Source organism: Anopheles maculipalpis, chromosome 2RL (genome assembly GCF_943734695.1).
Source record: "Anopheles maculipalpis chromosome 2RL, idAnoMacuDA_375_x, whole genome shotgun sequence".
Taxonomy (NCBI): domain Eukaryota; kingdom Metazoa; phylum Arthropoda; class Insecta; order Diptera; family Culicidae; genus Anopheles; species Anopheles maculipalpis.
Window position 1 is genome coordinate 80,170,764 of NC_064871.1, and position 17,889 is coordinate 80,188,652.

General features: G+C 44.3%; 1 protein-coding gene across 1 annotated transcript in view; it reads right to left on the reverse strand.

The window, feature by feature from the left end:
• LOC126567958 (MOXD1 homolog 2-like) overlaps positions 1-17,889 on the reverse strand; it is a 507,834-nt gene that overhangs the window by 13,928 nt on the left and 476,017 nt on the right. The window contains exon 2 of the mRNA XM_050224338.1: positions 1,505-1,793. Within this exon, the coding sequence (XP_050080295.1) occupies positions 1,505-1,759 (255 nt within the window). The 5' untranslated portion in view covers positions 1,760-1,793. The remainder of the gene's footprint in view (positions 1-1,504; positions 1,794-17,889) is intronic.

Genomic DNA, 17,889 nt, shown 5'->3' on the forward strand with positions numbered 1-17,889 from the left:
AATCAAGGCTTCAATTTGGAGCTCTCTTCTTGTTAAAACCACGAATAGTAAATGACTAGTATGATGTTGAAAACATTAAATTCTCAGTCCAGAATCATTTCAACAGTTTTATTTTTGCCAGTGTCATCAAGACTGCTATCTTATGAAGTTCTACGAAGCTGAGACACGCTGGAGAAAAATTGCACACAGGACAAATGCTTCCAATCGCCAGCCCTCCTTATCTGATGTACTTCTTTCCCGATCTTCAAACAGAACGATGCCCGATCCGTCAGACAGACCCATACATTTCCGCTGAGTTTATGTGCGTGTTTTTTTTTTTTTTTGTATGTTTTGATGTTGTTCATCAACCTTTCCACATCTCCAGCTCCAAAAAGATTCTTTAAAACACAATCCACCCACTAATTATGATTCCCGCTCGTGCAACGCGGAGCAACATGGCGATGATGCTTATCGCTTTAAAGATGCTGAGATGAGGCTCAAGCGCTCACAAGAAAAAAAAAACTTGTACCACGACTGTTCTGCTTTTTCCCTGACTTCCTTCCTGCTGCTACATATTATAATTCTTTTTTCGAATATTTTTTTTCCTGGATCAGCAGCTCTCATTCCAGTGGGGAGTATTTGCTTATCAGCGAACCAAGATCGCGCGCACTGAATTTCTTTCCGCCGGAGGAAAAATACCCAACCAACTATAGGAGCACAAAAAAAAGTATCACCAAAACGAGTTCAAACGAAAGATCACAGGGTAGAAATATCTTCTCGAGGTAGGAAGGGAAAAAAACGCATCTCATTCACAACGGAACGGCTTCACCGCGTGGTAAGAAAAGTGGGAAAATTTATCATCACTCATTAATAACATTAATTAAATTATAAACAAACGAGGAAACGGGACAGATGAATGTGTTCTACGGTATGAGGACGCGGAGGCAAAACAGCATAATAGAATCATAAGATTTTATGAATGCATTCATTCTGCTTTCAACGAGCTGGGAAAATGGCCGATCGAGCGATGGTTAACTTTGCAAAAGCTCGAAATCCTTAGCGTTTATCAACTTTGCCCACTGTCCGTCTCGGTTTGATTGTGCAGGCGCGATAGAATGTGACTACAAAAACACATCCACCCATTGCTGTTGGTTTTGTATCACAAAAGAGTCTTGTTTGTCTTGAAAATCCACTCCCACTTTAATCCACCTCACGGCTCATCGGTATGATTTATGCGTTTCGCTTTGTCTCACATCATCAGCGTCTCTGATCTCTGAATCTGATGATCCACTATTTAGGATTGCGAGATGATCGTCAACAGACACGCACAGACACATCCGTCAGCACGATGTGCGATCGATTGGGAACAAAAGACTTTAACGCATGATCGAACCTCACGTCAGTCACGCACGCCCGCTTGGATTAAAGTGTAGAAAACGAAAACCGCGCCTCCAAACCAACGCTCGCGCCGAAAAGAATCTTGACAGCACAAAAAAGCGCAAAACAAATGTGTGTAGGCGCTTACCTGGAAGTGAACCTGCCCATTCTCGACCCACCCGATGACAACATCCGCACCGTAGATGGTACCGTCGGTGGAGAACCCGAGCCCGACGTACCCGTGCGTCCGGGCCTGCACCTCGAACGTGATGTCCTGCTGGCTGATGCTCCACAGCAGCCGATAGTTCTCGTCCAGGTCGACCGCGTGGTCCCAGTGGGCGGCGGCGGCCACCGCCGACAGGAAGCCAACGATCCCGATCAACACTTTGGTTAGGCAGCACATGGTTGAACTTTTTTTATTTATTTTTTATTTTTGGCTATCACACACTTACGCACACGCGTGGAACGTATTAATAAACGATAAAACACCGTTTTCTTGTCTAAACGCTTGCTCTTTGGGATTTTGGGCGATTTACGGTAAGCCCCGCACGATTAGGCATAAAAGGAGAAACCTTGAAACGAAGGTTGAAGTACGTCACTAGAAGTTGTGGAAGTTTTCCGTACATTGAAGGCACTTTTGGGAAATCTGAAAGTGAAAAGCAGATAGGGAAATTACATTAGAATCACAGCTAATAAATAAATTGAATAAATTGACTTGTGATGTGTTGTGGAAAATAAAATTCTGGTGAATCTTCTGGCCCTCTCTGTCTCTCTCTCTCTCTCTCTCTCTCTCTCTCTCTTTCTCTCTCTCTCTCGGTAAGGGAATTAAAACAATAAATAAAACGATAATATTCAACGCACCCATTACGCACACACGTCAGCAGATCGATTATCATGATCGTGCAAACCACAGCATCAATAATCGAGCGAACAGAAAGGTAAACCAGGAAGCTCAAATATTTTCCTCTTTAAAAATATTCACACACACACACACAAAAACACCTTCCAATATTTTTTTATTACAACGCATCCATTTTCCCGAATTTCCCTAACCAAATGGTAACGGATTTTCCCCACCCCTTGGGGAATCTGTGGTGCATTTGAATTGCTAATATAACGGCGCCAGTGTTTGCGAAGATTCACTCGCTTCACCCGAAATTCAATATTCACCGCGCCCGATGCTGCTTTGCGGTTTGCGGAATATAGGGCCGTTTAGGAAAATGTAATGCACAACAACACCTCCGACGGTGGTGAAAACCGTCAAGGAATGTGTGAATATTTCCCTTCCAGAATGTGTTATTACCTTGAGGCACTCTCTATTCTCTATAGTAAGCGCCCTTAACTAATGTGCACCACGTGCGATAACGACTGTGCACAATAGGATGCGCGGTTTTTGCTAATGCTTGTCATTTTTCAAAAGAATTTTGGAAATTAAATCTTGAAATCGATCCACTTTCAGGAATTCGCCTCGGCTTGCTGATTTTCTTTTAGGCTGATGATGGAAGATAGCACTTTTCACGCATACTGATTTTATTTTATGCTCGTGCTTTTCCGAATCTATTCTTTCAATCGAAAAACGCCAATACCGATGAGTTGGATATATGTTGGTCTTGTATTTTGTCTTCCTACCTATTCATATTCCAGAGCGTCCCATAACAAAGAAAGGAAAGCTTTCATTCCTGGAAGAATTTCTACGCACCAACATATCTTATCCACAACAAACATCATCATCATCTTCGCCCTGAATTGGGAAGGAGATCGTGTTTCGTGATTATGAGCCCCGAAAAAAAAAAATCCTATCCTCGCCGATTGACCACCAATCGAGAAACGAAAGGGACTTCCAAAAAGAGCCCGAGCGCCCGTTATGTACCCATAGCAACCGGGGATTTGACCTGCGAAAGGTAATCCGAAACATCCCGCCTGTTTCTGAGGCCGCTTTACGAGAGAAAGAACAACATTTTCTACCTGAAAATCAACTGCATCCCAGCAAAACTGCATCGATCATTTACTTTGAAATGTTTTGAAGAATTTCTAAAACGGCAGAAGTTTCTGAATACTATCATTTCATCTATTCCAGACAAATGGGAAGGAAAACAAACGTCTAATGGTAGATTGTTTTGCTTTTTCGCTTGCATGTTTTTCACCAAACCTATCCGCCTCCTTCTTTTTAGGAACAAGTTCAAGGGAGTCGTAGTGGGCAGAGAAAAGTGGCAGACATTAATAAAATAGCTTTGCCTGGGTGTTGTTATTCCTTCAATGATTGTGTAAATTCCCATAAATTCCGGTCTATGTTCTTGGGTTGGTTTTTCCTGTCCCGTGTGCGAATTGCAACCCTTATTCGTTGAATGAAAATCGTGATATTTTCCCGTTTACTTCATAATCTTTTGAACATGGAAAGGAGGACTGCCAAAAGTTATTCTTGTAGTTAAACATTTGTTTGAGTTTCTTGCGTTATAGAAAAATAAAACAAACTATCACCAACATTCTCCTCAATGAGGAAGGTTCGGAGTCGATGGAATGTTGTCACACCTTTTCATCAGTGTGCAGTCATCTGGGCAGTAAAATTGCAACTGCAGGAAAAAAAGGTCCAGACAAAAAGGTATGACATCGGATTTGTCTGCCCGTTGGCAAAACATGCCAAACACTATCCCGGTGAGAGCAGCATAGCAAAGAGGTTTTGTGTCAAAATATGTTTTTGTGGAAACTTATTACCAAGCAAAACAAGCAGGGAACAGATTTTGGGTAGGGAGAAAGAGTGACATTGCTAAGGTAATCGATTGAGAGGAGTCCTGATGACTGACTGAGATTATATTGGTGTTTGCCCATAATGAAACAATGGTACACAACTATCCTGTTGGTATAACCAACTGATTCTTTTATTAATACACTGAGCTGAGCACATTTGTGTCTAGACGGGTTTGTCAGTTTTTGAGCTTTTGGGAAATAGAGGATTGTAGCAAGAAGATAAATAGAATTTCATTGCTCAGGAAATTTTTGAACTCAAAACTAGTTTCCGAAATTTCCTGTATGAACTTATTTAAAAAAAATCAAAACTTACTCATAATTGTAAGAGTTATGAAGGTTTCACAAGTTCTTCAGGGTCTGAGAAATTCTAGGTTTCGACCAGAATGATCCAAAAACGAATAAAATAGATTTATTCCAGAGAAACCTCTAAACCAAAATTAGACCAAGCTATAAAGTGGGTTGTATATGTTTGTGTGGCTTGTATTAATGAATCCAATCGCCTTCTCGCACCATCCCGATCGTAAACAATCAGCTTCCAGGCGAGTGAAGAAGAGTGGCTCAAATTTCAGAAAATGTTTTCATTTCCAAAGTCTAGCCAGGGTAAGAATTATACGTAAAGGGGATCAGATGATTTATAAACGGAATGAAAGCGATCGAAACAGCAGCAGCAGCTTGAGAATGAATCGTTTAATTACGATCGAAACCTATCCCAACTTCAAAGGAGGAGTGGTTCTATCAGAGCAGAAGGTAAAAAGGACTCATACAAAATGCACGCACCCCTTTTTGAGGGAAAAAAAACTCCTTCCCTCGGGCCAGTCAATTCCCGTCCGGAGAACAATTTATCTTCGCAGTTTAATAACTGCATTTGTTGTCCCTCGAAGCTTCGAAAGCGTGAAACCAATTTCTCTTTGCATCCTTTAGGAAGAGCTGTTTCGTTGAAGAAATGATCCAAACGATTATGAAATTATCCTATTAAATGAAAGAACACGGGCTCTTTAGAAAACTTGCTCTTAACCAAAGATGACACTAGACGGGCCGATTAACCGACGGAGAATGTGTCATTCTGCGCGAAGATGGACCCGTGGGTTTGGGTTTTATGACCACATTCTATCAATAATTATCACTCTCCCTAGCCCGACAGATCCGGACAGCTAATAAAGACGCATTCGTTCGATTGTTTGAGGTTCGATAGATTTCTCCCCCCACACCGGGTGAGTCACACGTGGGCCGCAGTAATGGCGGTGAGTTATCGGGCTTACTCCAACCTTTTGGTACACGCCGGGAAAAAGGAATAGAAGATAAGCGTAGCGTCCGAAGAACGAACGTCTTAAAATTACTTGGCTTTTCGGTTAGGTTAGGTTAGATCCGTACCTATACAAGTTTTCTATACACTGGAGGAAGAAGCGCAAGTACTAAGAAAACCCGCTTGCGTGGGAAGTCGTCGGAAGGCTAGTGCGGTACGGACCTTCTTTGCCTTTTCTTCCATCCATCGCACTTCGCACGAGAAGATTTAGGCAGAGAAACCCAAAATTATTCCTCCACTTCTTTGGAATTCTACCGATGTCTACACAGCTTCTGATGTGGAAGATGGAAGCTGGCAGGAAAAGCGAAGATGAAACCGACAACAAGCAGGCAGGAAGAGAAAAATCTTGGTTGAAATCCAATCCACTGCGTGTGTTTGCTTGCTTGCAGCCACAACGCTGGAGAGGCCCCAGACACGGCAAAAGCCTGGAAGTTGGCACCGGCTTAGCCGACTCGTCCGAACGCCGCGACGCATAAAATGTGGTATTAAATGACGCCAGCTTCTTACTCTTGCCTCTCTGTCTCGCTCAGCATTCGTCTACAAATTAAATCCGTGCGTATACGGCATATCTACAGCATCAAGCAGCCCTGGAGCAAGAATTCAACAAAAAAGGCAATCCACGGCAGGATAATGTTTCATATGCAGCATAATAAAAGCAGCAAAAATAATCATCCTCTAAAGGGAAGAAGGGAAAATGTGAGTTGAAATGTTGTGGGTAAATATTTGGAGCCGGTGCGCCGGGCCGCTCATTAAATGGACGAGAACTCGCGCCATCATCTTCCGCGTACCGAACACACGCTTTACGAGGTCGCACCGGCTTCCGTACCCGTGTTTGATGAGGTTTTAGGGTCTTATTTCATCAAAATCATTTTGCACGCAGATCTCCGACAGCTGGTGCTTGCTGTACGATCGGGATTTGGTGTGAAATTGAACACCACGAAGGAGCGCCATACATCTTACTTCGATCAAAAACTCATCCAAGTGAGGCAATACTCAGCTACCGGTGGTGGATTTTCTTCGACCATCTGACGTTGCTTTTGACGCGATAAACCTATCTCCGATGGGAGCATAAAGATCCGTCCAGCTGGACGCTTTTTGGACAACGTTTTTGCTTTACCGTATACTCCGGATCTGATCGATCCCTCGCCATCGAAAGCGAACGATCAGGCCCATAGCGCAAAACAAACATTGGGTGGGCAAAAAAAGAAAAAAATAAACTGGACCGATCGATTTTAGGGTCCCGTACCATTAGTTTTTATTGGGGGCTATTTGCGATTGGTAGAATGCGGTAGATCTAATTCCTGGAAGGATCTCATCTAGGTACTGTAAGGTAAGGTACCGTAAAGGTGGCAGATTTGCTTTTCTTTTGGTTTGTAAGTTTCTTTATTATCGCAAGATCATACCAAAGATCACACATTCGATTGGATTCGGTTTTTGGCCAAAGATGCTCAAACAGGAAGTGAGGCCATGTTGGGCAACATGCATAATAGTTCCTAGAAGTAAGGCACTAGATCATCTTTGAAACTCACCCATATCACCGTAAAAAAGAAAGAAAAACACAGCTTTACAAGACAGCAATTTGTGTAATGGTTTCGGGAATCATTTTCCCGTACAAAACACCCTTAATAGGACTATCCACTTGACATCCTCCATACCGTGCGTGTCATCCGACACCCGTCCTCTCAAGGAGCGGAAGCGAATGATTTAGATCACTTTCGAAGAGGAATGAAAAATGCCATCTTTCTGGCTACTTACAGGCTACAACACAACCAGAAGCCAAATACCACCTCATACCATATGGTGCATCGTGTGCCATCCATGCATACAACGCAGATGCATTGCAGCGCACCAGAGTTCGAAGATCGTGTAAATATTTACCGCAACGATGCGAAGAACGAACGGTGATTGGAGAGCGATCTCTCCATCGCCGATCACATACGGCGAGGCACCATCGTAAAAACGCACTTCTAATGGAGGGCTGTCAAAGAAAACCGTGATCACGGGTATGATGGGTTTTGTTCTTTGCCGCCCTTTTCTGGCGTATGAGTGATGGGGCGATCTGATCGTAACCGGATGAATCTAAAATCAAGATCCCATGCGGTGTCGGCGTTGGTGCCTTGGCAGAGAATTAATTAACCACCAACCCCGGCGGGGATGTTGTTTTGAAGGATTCGACGGATGTTTCACTGTTCAGTATCTGTCAAAGCTTCACAAAAAAGCAGCCAACAACTGTGCCAACAACGGCGTGTCGTCGCCGAAATGGACAAACACTCACAAACACGCCGAAACAGGTCTATTTTTAATAATCCAAAAACACGCAATGTCGCGGTGACATCGCACACATTTTGGGGTACGGAAAGAATTTATGTGCCGACAGCTGACCACCACGGTCAGATGGAGAGAGAGAGAGTGTGGGGGGAGGGGGGGGGGGGAGAGGGGGGAAGAAACTGATCACAAATTAGCGTTAGTGCGTGTGCGGATTCCCCTATCATCCGAACGATCCTGCAAACCAACAAAAACTAGAAGAGACCTCCAGATATTGACCATGAAGCTCATACGCGCTCGGATCGGTTATTTGGTAATAAATATTATTAACCCCGTCGAGAGTGTCTGCGCTTGTGTCACATGGAGTCTGGCTACGGGTAATGATCGGTTGGAGAATTTATGGCTGACATTAAACCCCTTTCGCTCTAGCATCAGTACAATTTCAATCACGATTTCCATAAATTTCACATCACAACGAATTTCTTCGCTCGGGAAAGCACACCCCGCAGCAGAAGAAGTTCCCAAAGTCCATAAGGGCAACGTTTGGAATGGGCCAACTGTTGTCTCGCTGGAATATTTTTTTTTTGTTTTGCATGTGGAGAACAAACGGAAAGAATAAGCCACCTCCACAACAAGAGTGCGCGAGTGCGTGATGAGTCTAATTTTCCTATGAATCATATACGCCACAACATTTTGCTCCCAGGCGCGTATATGCCGGAAAGCCCTGGGTATGGGCCCCAACCACTCAGCGCTTTTCTCTGGCCACTTCACAACATACACACACAGACACACACTCATACGCACAAAACTCGGCATGAAAATAATAAAAAAGGGGTGCCATGGTACGGGAGATGTGGTTTGGTTTGTGGTTCTTTGAAAGTTCCCAAAAACTGAGCACTTATATCCGAATGCTTTCCCGTCCAGCACCGAAAACCATCAATTGAGACTTCCTCTTAGGCTCTGGAATTCCACAAATGGCGCTTTATGGACGCACACAAACAGATGCACACAAACGCGCGCGCGTGAAAACGTAGAAAAACAGAGTACACAAAACTCTAGGAGATTGTAGTGTTCTGCATTGACTCTCGTACGCACTCGAATTTCCCGTGGGGATCATCATAAACTGCGGGACTTTTGTCTCGGGGCTAGAGTTTGAGAAATAAGCGAACCAAATAAAAGCTTATTTAAAACCCCAAAAAAACACACACACACAACGGGTTGCAGCAGTAACAAGCAATGTGAAGTCTCTGGGTCAACTCGTTATCGTCAGCGGGGGTTGAATATCAACATTGTGTCATTTTATAGCATCGCCGGCTGGATTGTTTTCCAGACCAACGTCAGCGTGCGTAAATTCTAGTGCCGCCTTCGCCCGGATGTTCTTATTTTTTGGGAAATCGGGTTTTTTTAAGTAACCTGGCTCACATTTGCTGTATCACTCTACAAACAGGTGATTCACTCGGGCGGCAACAGTGATTAATCGTTTGACAAACGTTGGCAAAGCGAAACCACAAAATTGTTCAACTACACACGGATGTCGCTTATGCGCCGCATGAATCAACACGTCGCGCTTATCAGTTGCTTCTTGTACTGCGGATGATCGACGACGCGACACAGCAGACGACACTCGGTGGAGCCGATCGATCATCGCAGATGGTGCGCTGACCGAGCAAGATGGGAGTTTTGTTGTTTGAGGTGGTGTAGACACTTACTTCGCAATTATCATCATCGGAGCAGACCGACCGCACTGATGCGAACCGTGGACGACGCCGTCATCCGCCCGGACGTCATATTGCAAACCGCGCGCAATGCACTGATTCTTTCTTTTCCACTTGGATTTATTTAAACTGCTGCTCCCATCAATCACTGACAAATATTGACATTTGAACGTTGAACTGCCCTCTTGCACACACACTCTTGCTCTTTCTCTCGTTATTCACTACACTACACTGGTGGAAAATTAACAAACGCACCAGCACTTTGCAAGACGGTCGTTCCAACACCACACCACTGCCACCACTCCTGGTCACGGGCACCACGGTTTGAAAATGCTTTTTTCTCTTCCCGTTTTCTTTTGCTACTTTTTCACCTCTTTAGGTCGCGCGGTGTTTTGCGGTTTTACGTTTTCCGGACGTAATAAATACGTCCCCTTTTTGTCGAAGTGCCACAAACTGAACTCGGCTTCACTCTTTAATTTTCTTTTGCTTTACCGCTCCATGCACACTACCATCGTCGGCCGCCTCTTCGGGGCGAAATAATGCACTTACGTAAAAAAAAAATACATACGACTCACACACAACGAACACCCCACACACAAAAACACTTACACACACTCGTTATGCACATGCACAGTGACCGTTTTTTTTTTTTTTTTGGGTACGTGTGCTTCGTGGGGTTGGTTTTTTTCTTCTGTGTATTCACTTGCGAGAGGGTTAAAAGCCGTTAAACGGGTAGAATGCGCTTCGATTTTTGCTTTTATTTTCTCGCATTTGCAAACTTCTACAAACAACTTCACGATTTTTCACCGAAAAAATTTCACTTTTTCCTTTGGAATTCTTAACACTTTCTTGCAGAAGGAAACTCTCCGATGAAACACGAACCACAAACACAAACACACTCCTCTAGCGATGGTTGTGTGTGCGTTGTTTGGTAGCTAAGAGATCGACGCGACGGCCCACGGACAGCGACGACGTACGGGACACCCTACCAGCTTGGCGGTTCGATACGAAATGAACACTCGATGCAGCGCTTGTACGGCACAGACGGTCGATGGGCGTACGCGTGTACGGTTCGCATCGAATGAATGGGAGAAGGCATCGAATGAACGAAAAGAGAAAAAGAGAATTGAGAAAATGGTTGATCATGGAAAACGATGGAAGGGATGAATGGGACAATAGGAGGGTGGTTTTGCTAGAACAAGTTTCTAGCTTTTTGCGCATGGTTTTTGGACCATATTTTTCCGTTTGGACCATATTTTGTACAAATTCGTGTAAAAAATAAAAATATTTTATCAAACTTATATTTGGGTTCGTCTCTTGAAACTGGCTTAAATCTTTTGATTATACGAAAATAAATAAATAAATAAATGTTTTGAAATTAAAACTGCAAACAAACGAATTACAGAACCTACAGAACATGCATTTTTTTCATAGCAATTGCACATTCTACTTGTTTTGTAGAGAAATTCCTTTCAACTGCCTTTGCATGTATCATCAAACAACCTCTCTTCATTATTCTCTCCCACATAAGATGAACCGCATTGAATGAATTTCGTTGGAAAAACATAAAACAAAATGGAAAGGGAACTTCACAAAGACCTTTCATTCCATTTTGTGTTGCATCGCTCATAAAAGTGGTGGGGGAATGGTTCGATTCATCGTGGCCAGCTTAGGTTAAGCGTGAACCTTATCCCTTCCATCTTTATTTCACTGTACTGAAACACGCAGGTTCATCTCAGCTGGCTTAAGCTGTGCGTGACGTGTACCCCCACTACCGAACATAACTTTGAACGTGCAACATGAATGCGTGCGGGTTCAGAATTTTCTCTCCGGTGTATTTTCAGGAATTCATTTCAAATGAGAGAATTTACGAAACATAACGAAGAGCGGTAGAAGAGAGAAGCATTGACTTCACGCACGGTTGAGCGTGCTTCGGTGCGTAAAGGGAATATGAAATACGGCTTTTCAGTTCATACGCGACCAGCAGCTCTCCTGTCTTTCGATCTCGACCACCTTCTAATGGGAGGAAAAACAAGTAAAGAAACAATCGTCCATCCTATCTGAGTACAATTTTGACAGTTCCTCTAGCTGTGTTTTAAGCTCAATCACAAGTGAGTTTAACGATTCACCCAGCCAGCCACACGTTATGCCCAAGGGTTAACGTTTCCGTTTTCTGGCAGATTCCTCCCAAACATCCAGCGGCTATTGTCAAACCGTTTGTCTAAATTCGCACAGTTTTTTACTTCGGCTTTGTTTTGGGTAGTTAAAAAAGCACTTAAAAATAAGGAAATAACTATCAAACGATCCCCAGCACTGTTGGTGGTAGTTTCTGCTAAGTTGTGCTAAAGCTGTTACACGCGCTCGTTAGCTCGTACGAAGCGCGATCGAGATCAGCTGAACTTTGAGTTTTGTCCGGGGCTCAAAAAAAAGGAAGACCTCCCTTACCCACCACTACCCAGACGGGCGGGAAAGCTCCAATTAGAGACAAAGCTGCTGTCATTTTGTTGGGTGGGAAGGTGTTTTGTTAACGGCGCTTGTTTTGTGGGCAATTTGTTAAACCAATCCGGACGCTTCTGTTTTCTGGTTGTGAGAGATTGAAGAAGCACTTGAGACGTTCGGCCAGAAATGACGGTGTGAAAATGTGTCAGTGTCGAGTGGTTTGAGGTTGTCTACCCCCTCACAAAAAAAGCATCTCATGGCGGTAAGCCATTTTCGCATATAAATGTCAACTATGACAACCTGGGGCGGACAATGAGCGAACATGTTATGGCAAGATATGAATATGATTTACATTTAAAGGCAAATTTAGAATTTATAAACGATTTCTTAGGTGTTAAACAGTTTCCCGGAAGACGAGAGAAAAAACAAAAATCATTCCATAATTTGCTAATATTCAAAGAAAATAAGCTAATTGAAGCAAAATATGGAAAGACCCAGCTCACAGCACACATCCACGAGAGAAAAATGCTGACCTCATGGCCAATCGCAAGTGAATTAGAATGTGAAGTTGGAGGCCTCATGTGTGGAGATGAGGGATGAGATGAATTACTCACCCAACTCTCATCTCTCCCACACAAGAGGGAAGGGGGTAAAAATTTGAAGCAATAAATTTCATTAGAAACCAATCAAAATTAACGAACGGACGAACACTTCGAAGCATCGGCTCCGGAACGGGAATCGCTTCAGACTTTGTTCCCTTCAAAAGCGAGATTTTGATGGTCTTCTACAGTGCAAGGTGTCCAGCGTTTGAGAAAGGGAGTGCGAATCGATTGCACACTTGACCCCGTGAAGTTAGAAACAACGGGAGAAAGGTTCCATTCGCCGATGACATAAATCGACACGTCACCCGGGCGATTCTTGTCCGGCCAAACACCATGACCATCGAGCATAAATCATCGTTACACCGTTAGGAAAATGAAATTACCACCTCCACGGTTCAGCGTTCCAGGCAAATCTATCCTCACGCGTGTATTTGCGCTTGTCTCGTGTCTAATCCCGCAAACGCCAGAAACGCCGGGCAAGTTTTTGTTGGTTTGTTGGTGCTCGAAAAAAAAATCCGTGTGTCTGAATTGCCCCTGGTGTCTGTGCTCGGTAAGTCAGTTTATTTAAATTATACGACCACCGTTGACACTTTGACCGGTACGCGGCGAAACGGCAGTTGGCTGTGAACCTGGCCAGTGTGCCTGCATTTCGGAAAACGGATAAACCCTCATGCGTGCGTGCAATTGGTATAAGCGCAACGATCGGTTGTGGGTAAGTGGCTGGACACGAAAAACCGGAACCCGTTGTTTTGTGTCCCCTCGAGCGGGCTAGAGACGTTTTATGCCCTAGCGTTATGCTGCTCCCAATGTGTGAATGTGTGTCTGGTGACGGGATACAACACACACCCCAACACCTCGTAAGAAGTTGGAAAGAAGCTGGGGGAAAAAAATGAACGAGAACCGGAATCTTGCACTCGAATAAACGTCCGATGCGAATGAATTATGGACTTAAGGTAGAACTTGCAACTACCGCAACGAAGGTGACGATGGATTCCCTTTTGCCCACCCGGTGGGGAGTCGTTCCCGGCTGCATACGGCACTTTGGAGCACTTTGGAGCGAATTAAGATATGCGCACCACGAATCTGCGTGCTGCAGATACGATTAGACGAGACCTGGGACTTGGGTTTGTAGCTACCCTTTTTTTTTTTAGCTTCTCAGTTATAATGGATATCGTCGGTTTTACCTTTCCTGGAAATTCTGGATCACTCTAATCTCTACCATGACCTCGTTGCACTCGTTTCTCCAAGAACGGTGTGGACCAGCCGAGAACTTCCAGTAAATCCGACAAACCACGTGTAATTGCATCAGGAGAGGCCCTGCAGATTTATCTTTACCTCACTATCTAATTCACACAGCCTCTCTAGGCCTCACGTGCAAGAGGAGTGGATTTTTTTTCTCTTTTGTCTCTACTGCTACTGAGTGAGGAGCCCGAGAGCGCCATAAAAATCTTCCAGCACCCGGAACCTTGGCTTCTTTAATGTACGAAAAGTTTTCAAAAGGCACAGACAAGCCCGATTTTTCTAACCAAAACAACATAATTCCAAGGTTAGAAGGTGAGACCAGAGTCGTTAGCAGCAGTAGGAATAATCATGCTCACCGGGATGATGGACCCGGGGATGGACTTGTCAACCCACAGCATCCGAAAGGGTCTTAAAGCTCAATTTACTGCCCTTGTGGAAAGAGTGGCACCAGCAGAAGCAGCAGTAACACTCAGTGTCCGGGACCCGGGGTCACCTTTCGCCTACGGGGGCTTTTTACGATCTGCACTTAACGATGAAGGCGTGCACCCGGGCGAACTACTGGACTCTTCTTGCCCGTATATCATCGTCAACCCGAAAAGCCAAAAAAAAAAAAACGTACCGGGAGTTTGGAAGTTCGGAAGAATGATGATCGGGCCAAAAAGCCAAAAATAGTGTCCAGCCGGGCCAGTACGGAGGTAGTTGGTAGAGTACAGTTTCACGGAAGCGTGCGAATTTCTGGATATAGTCGACTCACCCTCTCGTTCATTTACTTACTCCGGGATGCTTCAAAATGTGTGCGTGTTGCCTTTTGCAACTAGACGCAACGTTAGTTAACAAAGTATCGCAATAAAACGTGGAAAGCGCTGGAATGAGTGTTAGACGAGTATAACCTCGCCGAACTCCGAAATCGCAGGAGAAAAAAAAAAAACGCAAACGCGAAGTTAATTTAATCAAGTAAAACCCTTCGTTAATCAACTGCGTCCGTTTTCGGCCAGCGTCCATACCATCTCGTCATCGTGACGTTCGGCGTTGAAGGTAAAAGGTGTCGGTTGACTTTCACGACGTCATGTGCCAGCGCACCGTGCCGTGGCCATTATCGATGAGCTTTCCGTTTTCTGAGCGCAGCCGAGAAGACCATCCACCCCGGACGTGGAACATGTGAATGGGGTCAATCCAATGGCAAGGGCGCGAGCGAGTGTGCCGCAAACAGAACGAACTGACCAACATCATGGTACGCATTTCGCATTCGCACACCACACAACGCCGGCAGCAGCACCAGGATTACTTGCACATCGACGATGGCCGGATTGCGATGGTTGGCTTTGGTTGGGCTTTGCAAATCGTTGACACGTTGTGGCTGTTGTGCTGCGGCCGTTGTCGGTAATAAAATTCCCACCCTACAACCAGCCAACAACACAGGTGCTCGCACGGGTGGCTCACTCACTCACCTCATGTGTGTGTGTGTTTTTTTGCTTCCTTTGTATAAAATGCTTTTTGCAAAACTTCAATATGAACTCGCCGTTGCCGAGGGTAATATGTACGCCAATAAATCCGTAGCTCCGTACCTTTCGCCCAATCCACCGGGGGTTCGGGCAGGTCTACACATTGACAGCGCGTTGCATTGTAAAGCCGGTCATTTCCGGTTACAAACTGTTTACCGTTATCGTGTTGTTGTAATGGGGTTCGTGGAACGGCCGAGATTAGGTTAGGTTAGTTAAGCGAAAGGTTAGGTTCAGGTTCCAAAGCTTATTAAACCTAGCTGTGTTGAGGATGTACTGCAACTGGGATGGTTAATATGGAACAGCATGTGAGAATTTTATTAGTTTGAAAAAGGTGAAAACAAATATTGGATGAACTTGTGGAGTACTCTGAAATACATTTTATTGATCTGTGGTTTTATTGTTGGCTCCTTAAAATAACTATACGAACACTTGTTTTATGTGGATAAAAATTAAAGTAGAAGTGGTAACTCCAGTTGATGTAGACGAGATATGAATAGTTTTGTTTAATTTGAAACATATTTTAGTAATACTGCTGTTTCCGAAAAATAAAGTGACTGCGTTTTTTCATAAATGTTTGTTTTTATTAGGCCAAATGAAGGTAATCACGTTCGAAGCAATTCCCTTCCGATGCAATGCACCTTTTCCAATAGGAGAAGAGCTCCTACTCCTCGAAGCAGGTGGAAAACGCGGATGCTGGGAAGTCCTTTAGTTCCGCCTTCGCTGCAGCTTCTATCTCCTCGATAGTGTCAAAATGATGTCCATGAAGCAGCCGTTTTAGCTTGTTGAATAGCCAGAAGTCAGCTGGTGCCAAATCTGGTGAATATGGCGGTTGCAGAACAATATGAGTGCCAGTTGTTGCGTAAAACTCCCTCAAAATGATGGCCGTATGGGAGGGCGCTCCCATACAAATCCGGTCGCTTTCGCCGGATGGAGGTTCCGAAAGGTCTCGTATCGTCAACCGACGATTGTTGACCACCAAATCCTTGATTTGGACGACGTGTGCGTCTTCAGCCGAGGTGGATGATCTCCTCGGACGGCCATTAAATTTGACATTTAATGTATTTTTGGCATATGTACATTTTTCTCCATACAGCAATGCCAGACCAAGAATTAGAGCTAGAACTACTAAGGCAGATGATGGTACACCCTTCGAAAAATAAATTTTTAAGATAGGGGAAATGTTATATTCGTCTTCTTCTTGGCCTAACGACCTACTATATTACGCCAGCCATCGAATGGCTTATTAAACTCTCTGATACCACGTAGTTGAATAGTGAGTCCTCTCTAAGGGGGAACAGGCCGGATGAGATTGTAACCCTGGTCCTGCCGTATGAATACCGACGCTAATATCGCCTCCTACACCGGCTTATCGCTTGTCAGAGAAAAGAACACACTTTTGCAACATAAACGACTTGCAATATAACAGCTCAATAACTCCTGGTTAGGGGCGGTGGTTTGGCGACAGCGGCGCCGGTCTTCGCCGGTCGGTCGGCCGGCGCAGGACCGGGGTTCAAATCCCATCCGGACCCGTGATCCCCCGTAGTGAGGACTGACTTATCCAACTGCGTAGCGTCAGCAAGTCTTGTAAGCCATTTCGATGGCCGGCATGACATAAAAAGAACAAAAGAACACACAATTTAACTTCATTCCATTTCGCAACTTATCAGTGCATCTTTGGCAAAGTTACTAAACAAACTACCATTGTACATTGCACAACATCTGCCATACGGCTGACTTTTCCTGTTTTTGGAGACAAATGATCAAACGTTGGCTTAACTCATCAGCTATCAATAAATAGCAACAGACTACCTTCCTTTTCTCGCTCTTTTTTATCTCTTAGTGCTTCAGCAAGACAAGAAAGATGCTTCCGTTTCTAAAGCCATGCGAAAACTAATGTCATTTTAGCACAAAACTTACTTTCTATTCTTCAACAGTCTCTGGAATGTATCAACCGGAAAGGGGAGGAATAACACACACACACACACTCACAAAAAACACCTCTCACATGAAGAAATTAAAAGTTGCTCCATCAACTAGACGACGCGCAAAGGTAAAGCAAAAAAGAAAAGCACCAGACCAGCCGAAAGTTTTCCGCTGCTAGCATCCAGCACAGAAACTGCTGTTGCTGGAGTTTAAGCTCCGGTAGACAACGCAGCTCAGCTATCGCAAAAGGTTCGTACTTAACGCGATACCCGAGCTATCGATCTTTACGGCTTCCTGGTACTCTGCACAAGGTGAAGATCTTCGCGTGCACCAGCACGAAAGGTGCGGGAAACTTTGTTTCTGTCTTTGCTGCTGTGCTTGTTTTGCTGCCTTTATTCCGGTTGCAACCGAAGCAGCTTTTTACTGCTACTGGAAGTTAACATTACAATGTTTTACCTTGGAGCAAGTTCGTTTTCCACAATTTTTGCTTTCGCCGAGGGAGTGAGATATTTACGTTCTTATCATTTTGACTGAACCTCTCTATTCGTCTCGCAACAGCCCGGGATTTGCTACGAGTCGGATCGTGCTTTTGGTCGTATCTTGGCGGAGGAGAAGATTTATCCCAACGTGTCTGTTACTATAAATCCTAGATCCTTTTGGTCCACATGGAAGGGAAAACTTTTGCCCATGCGAGAACTTTCTCAAAAAAAGGAATAAGAATAGCAAACGATCGAAAAAACCTCCTCAACTGCGAAGCTATGCGTTTTGGGTATTTTTCTGTTTTTTTCCTATTTTTA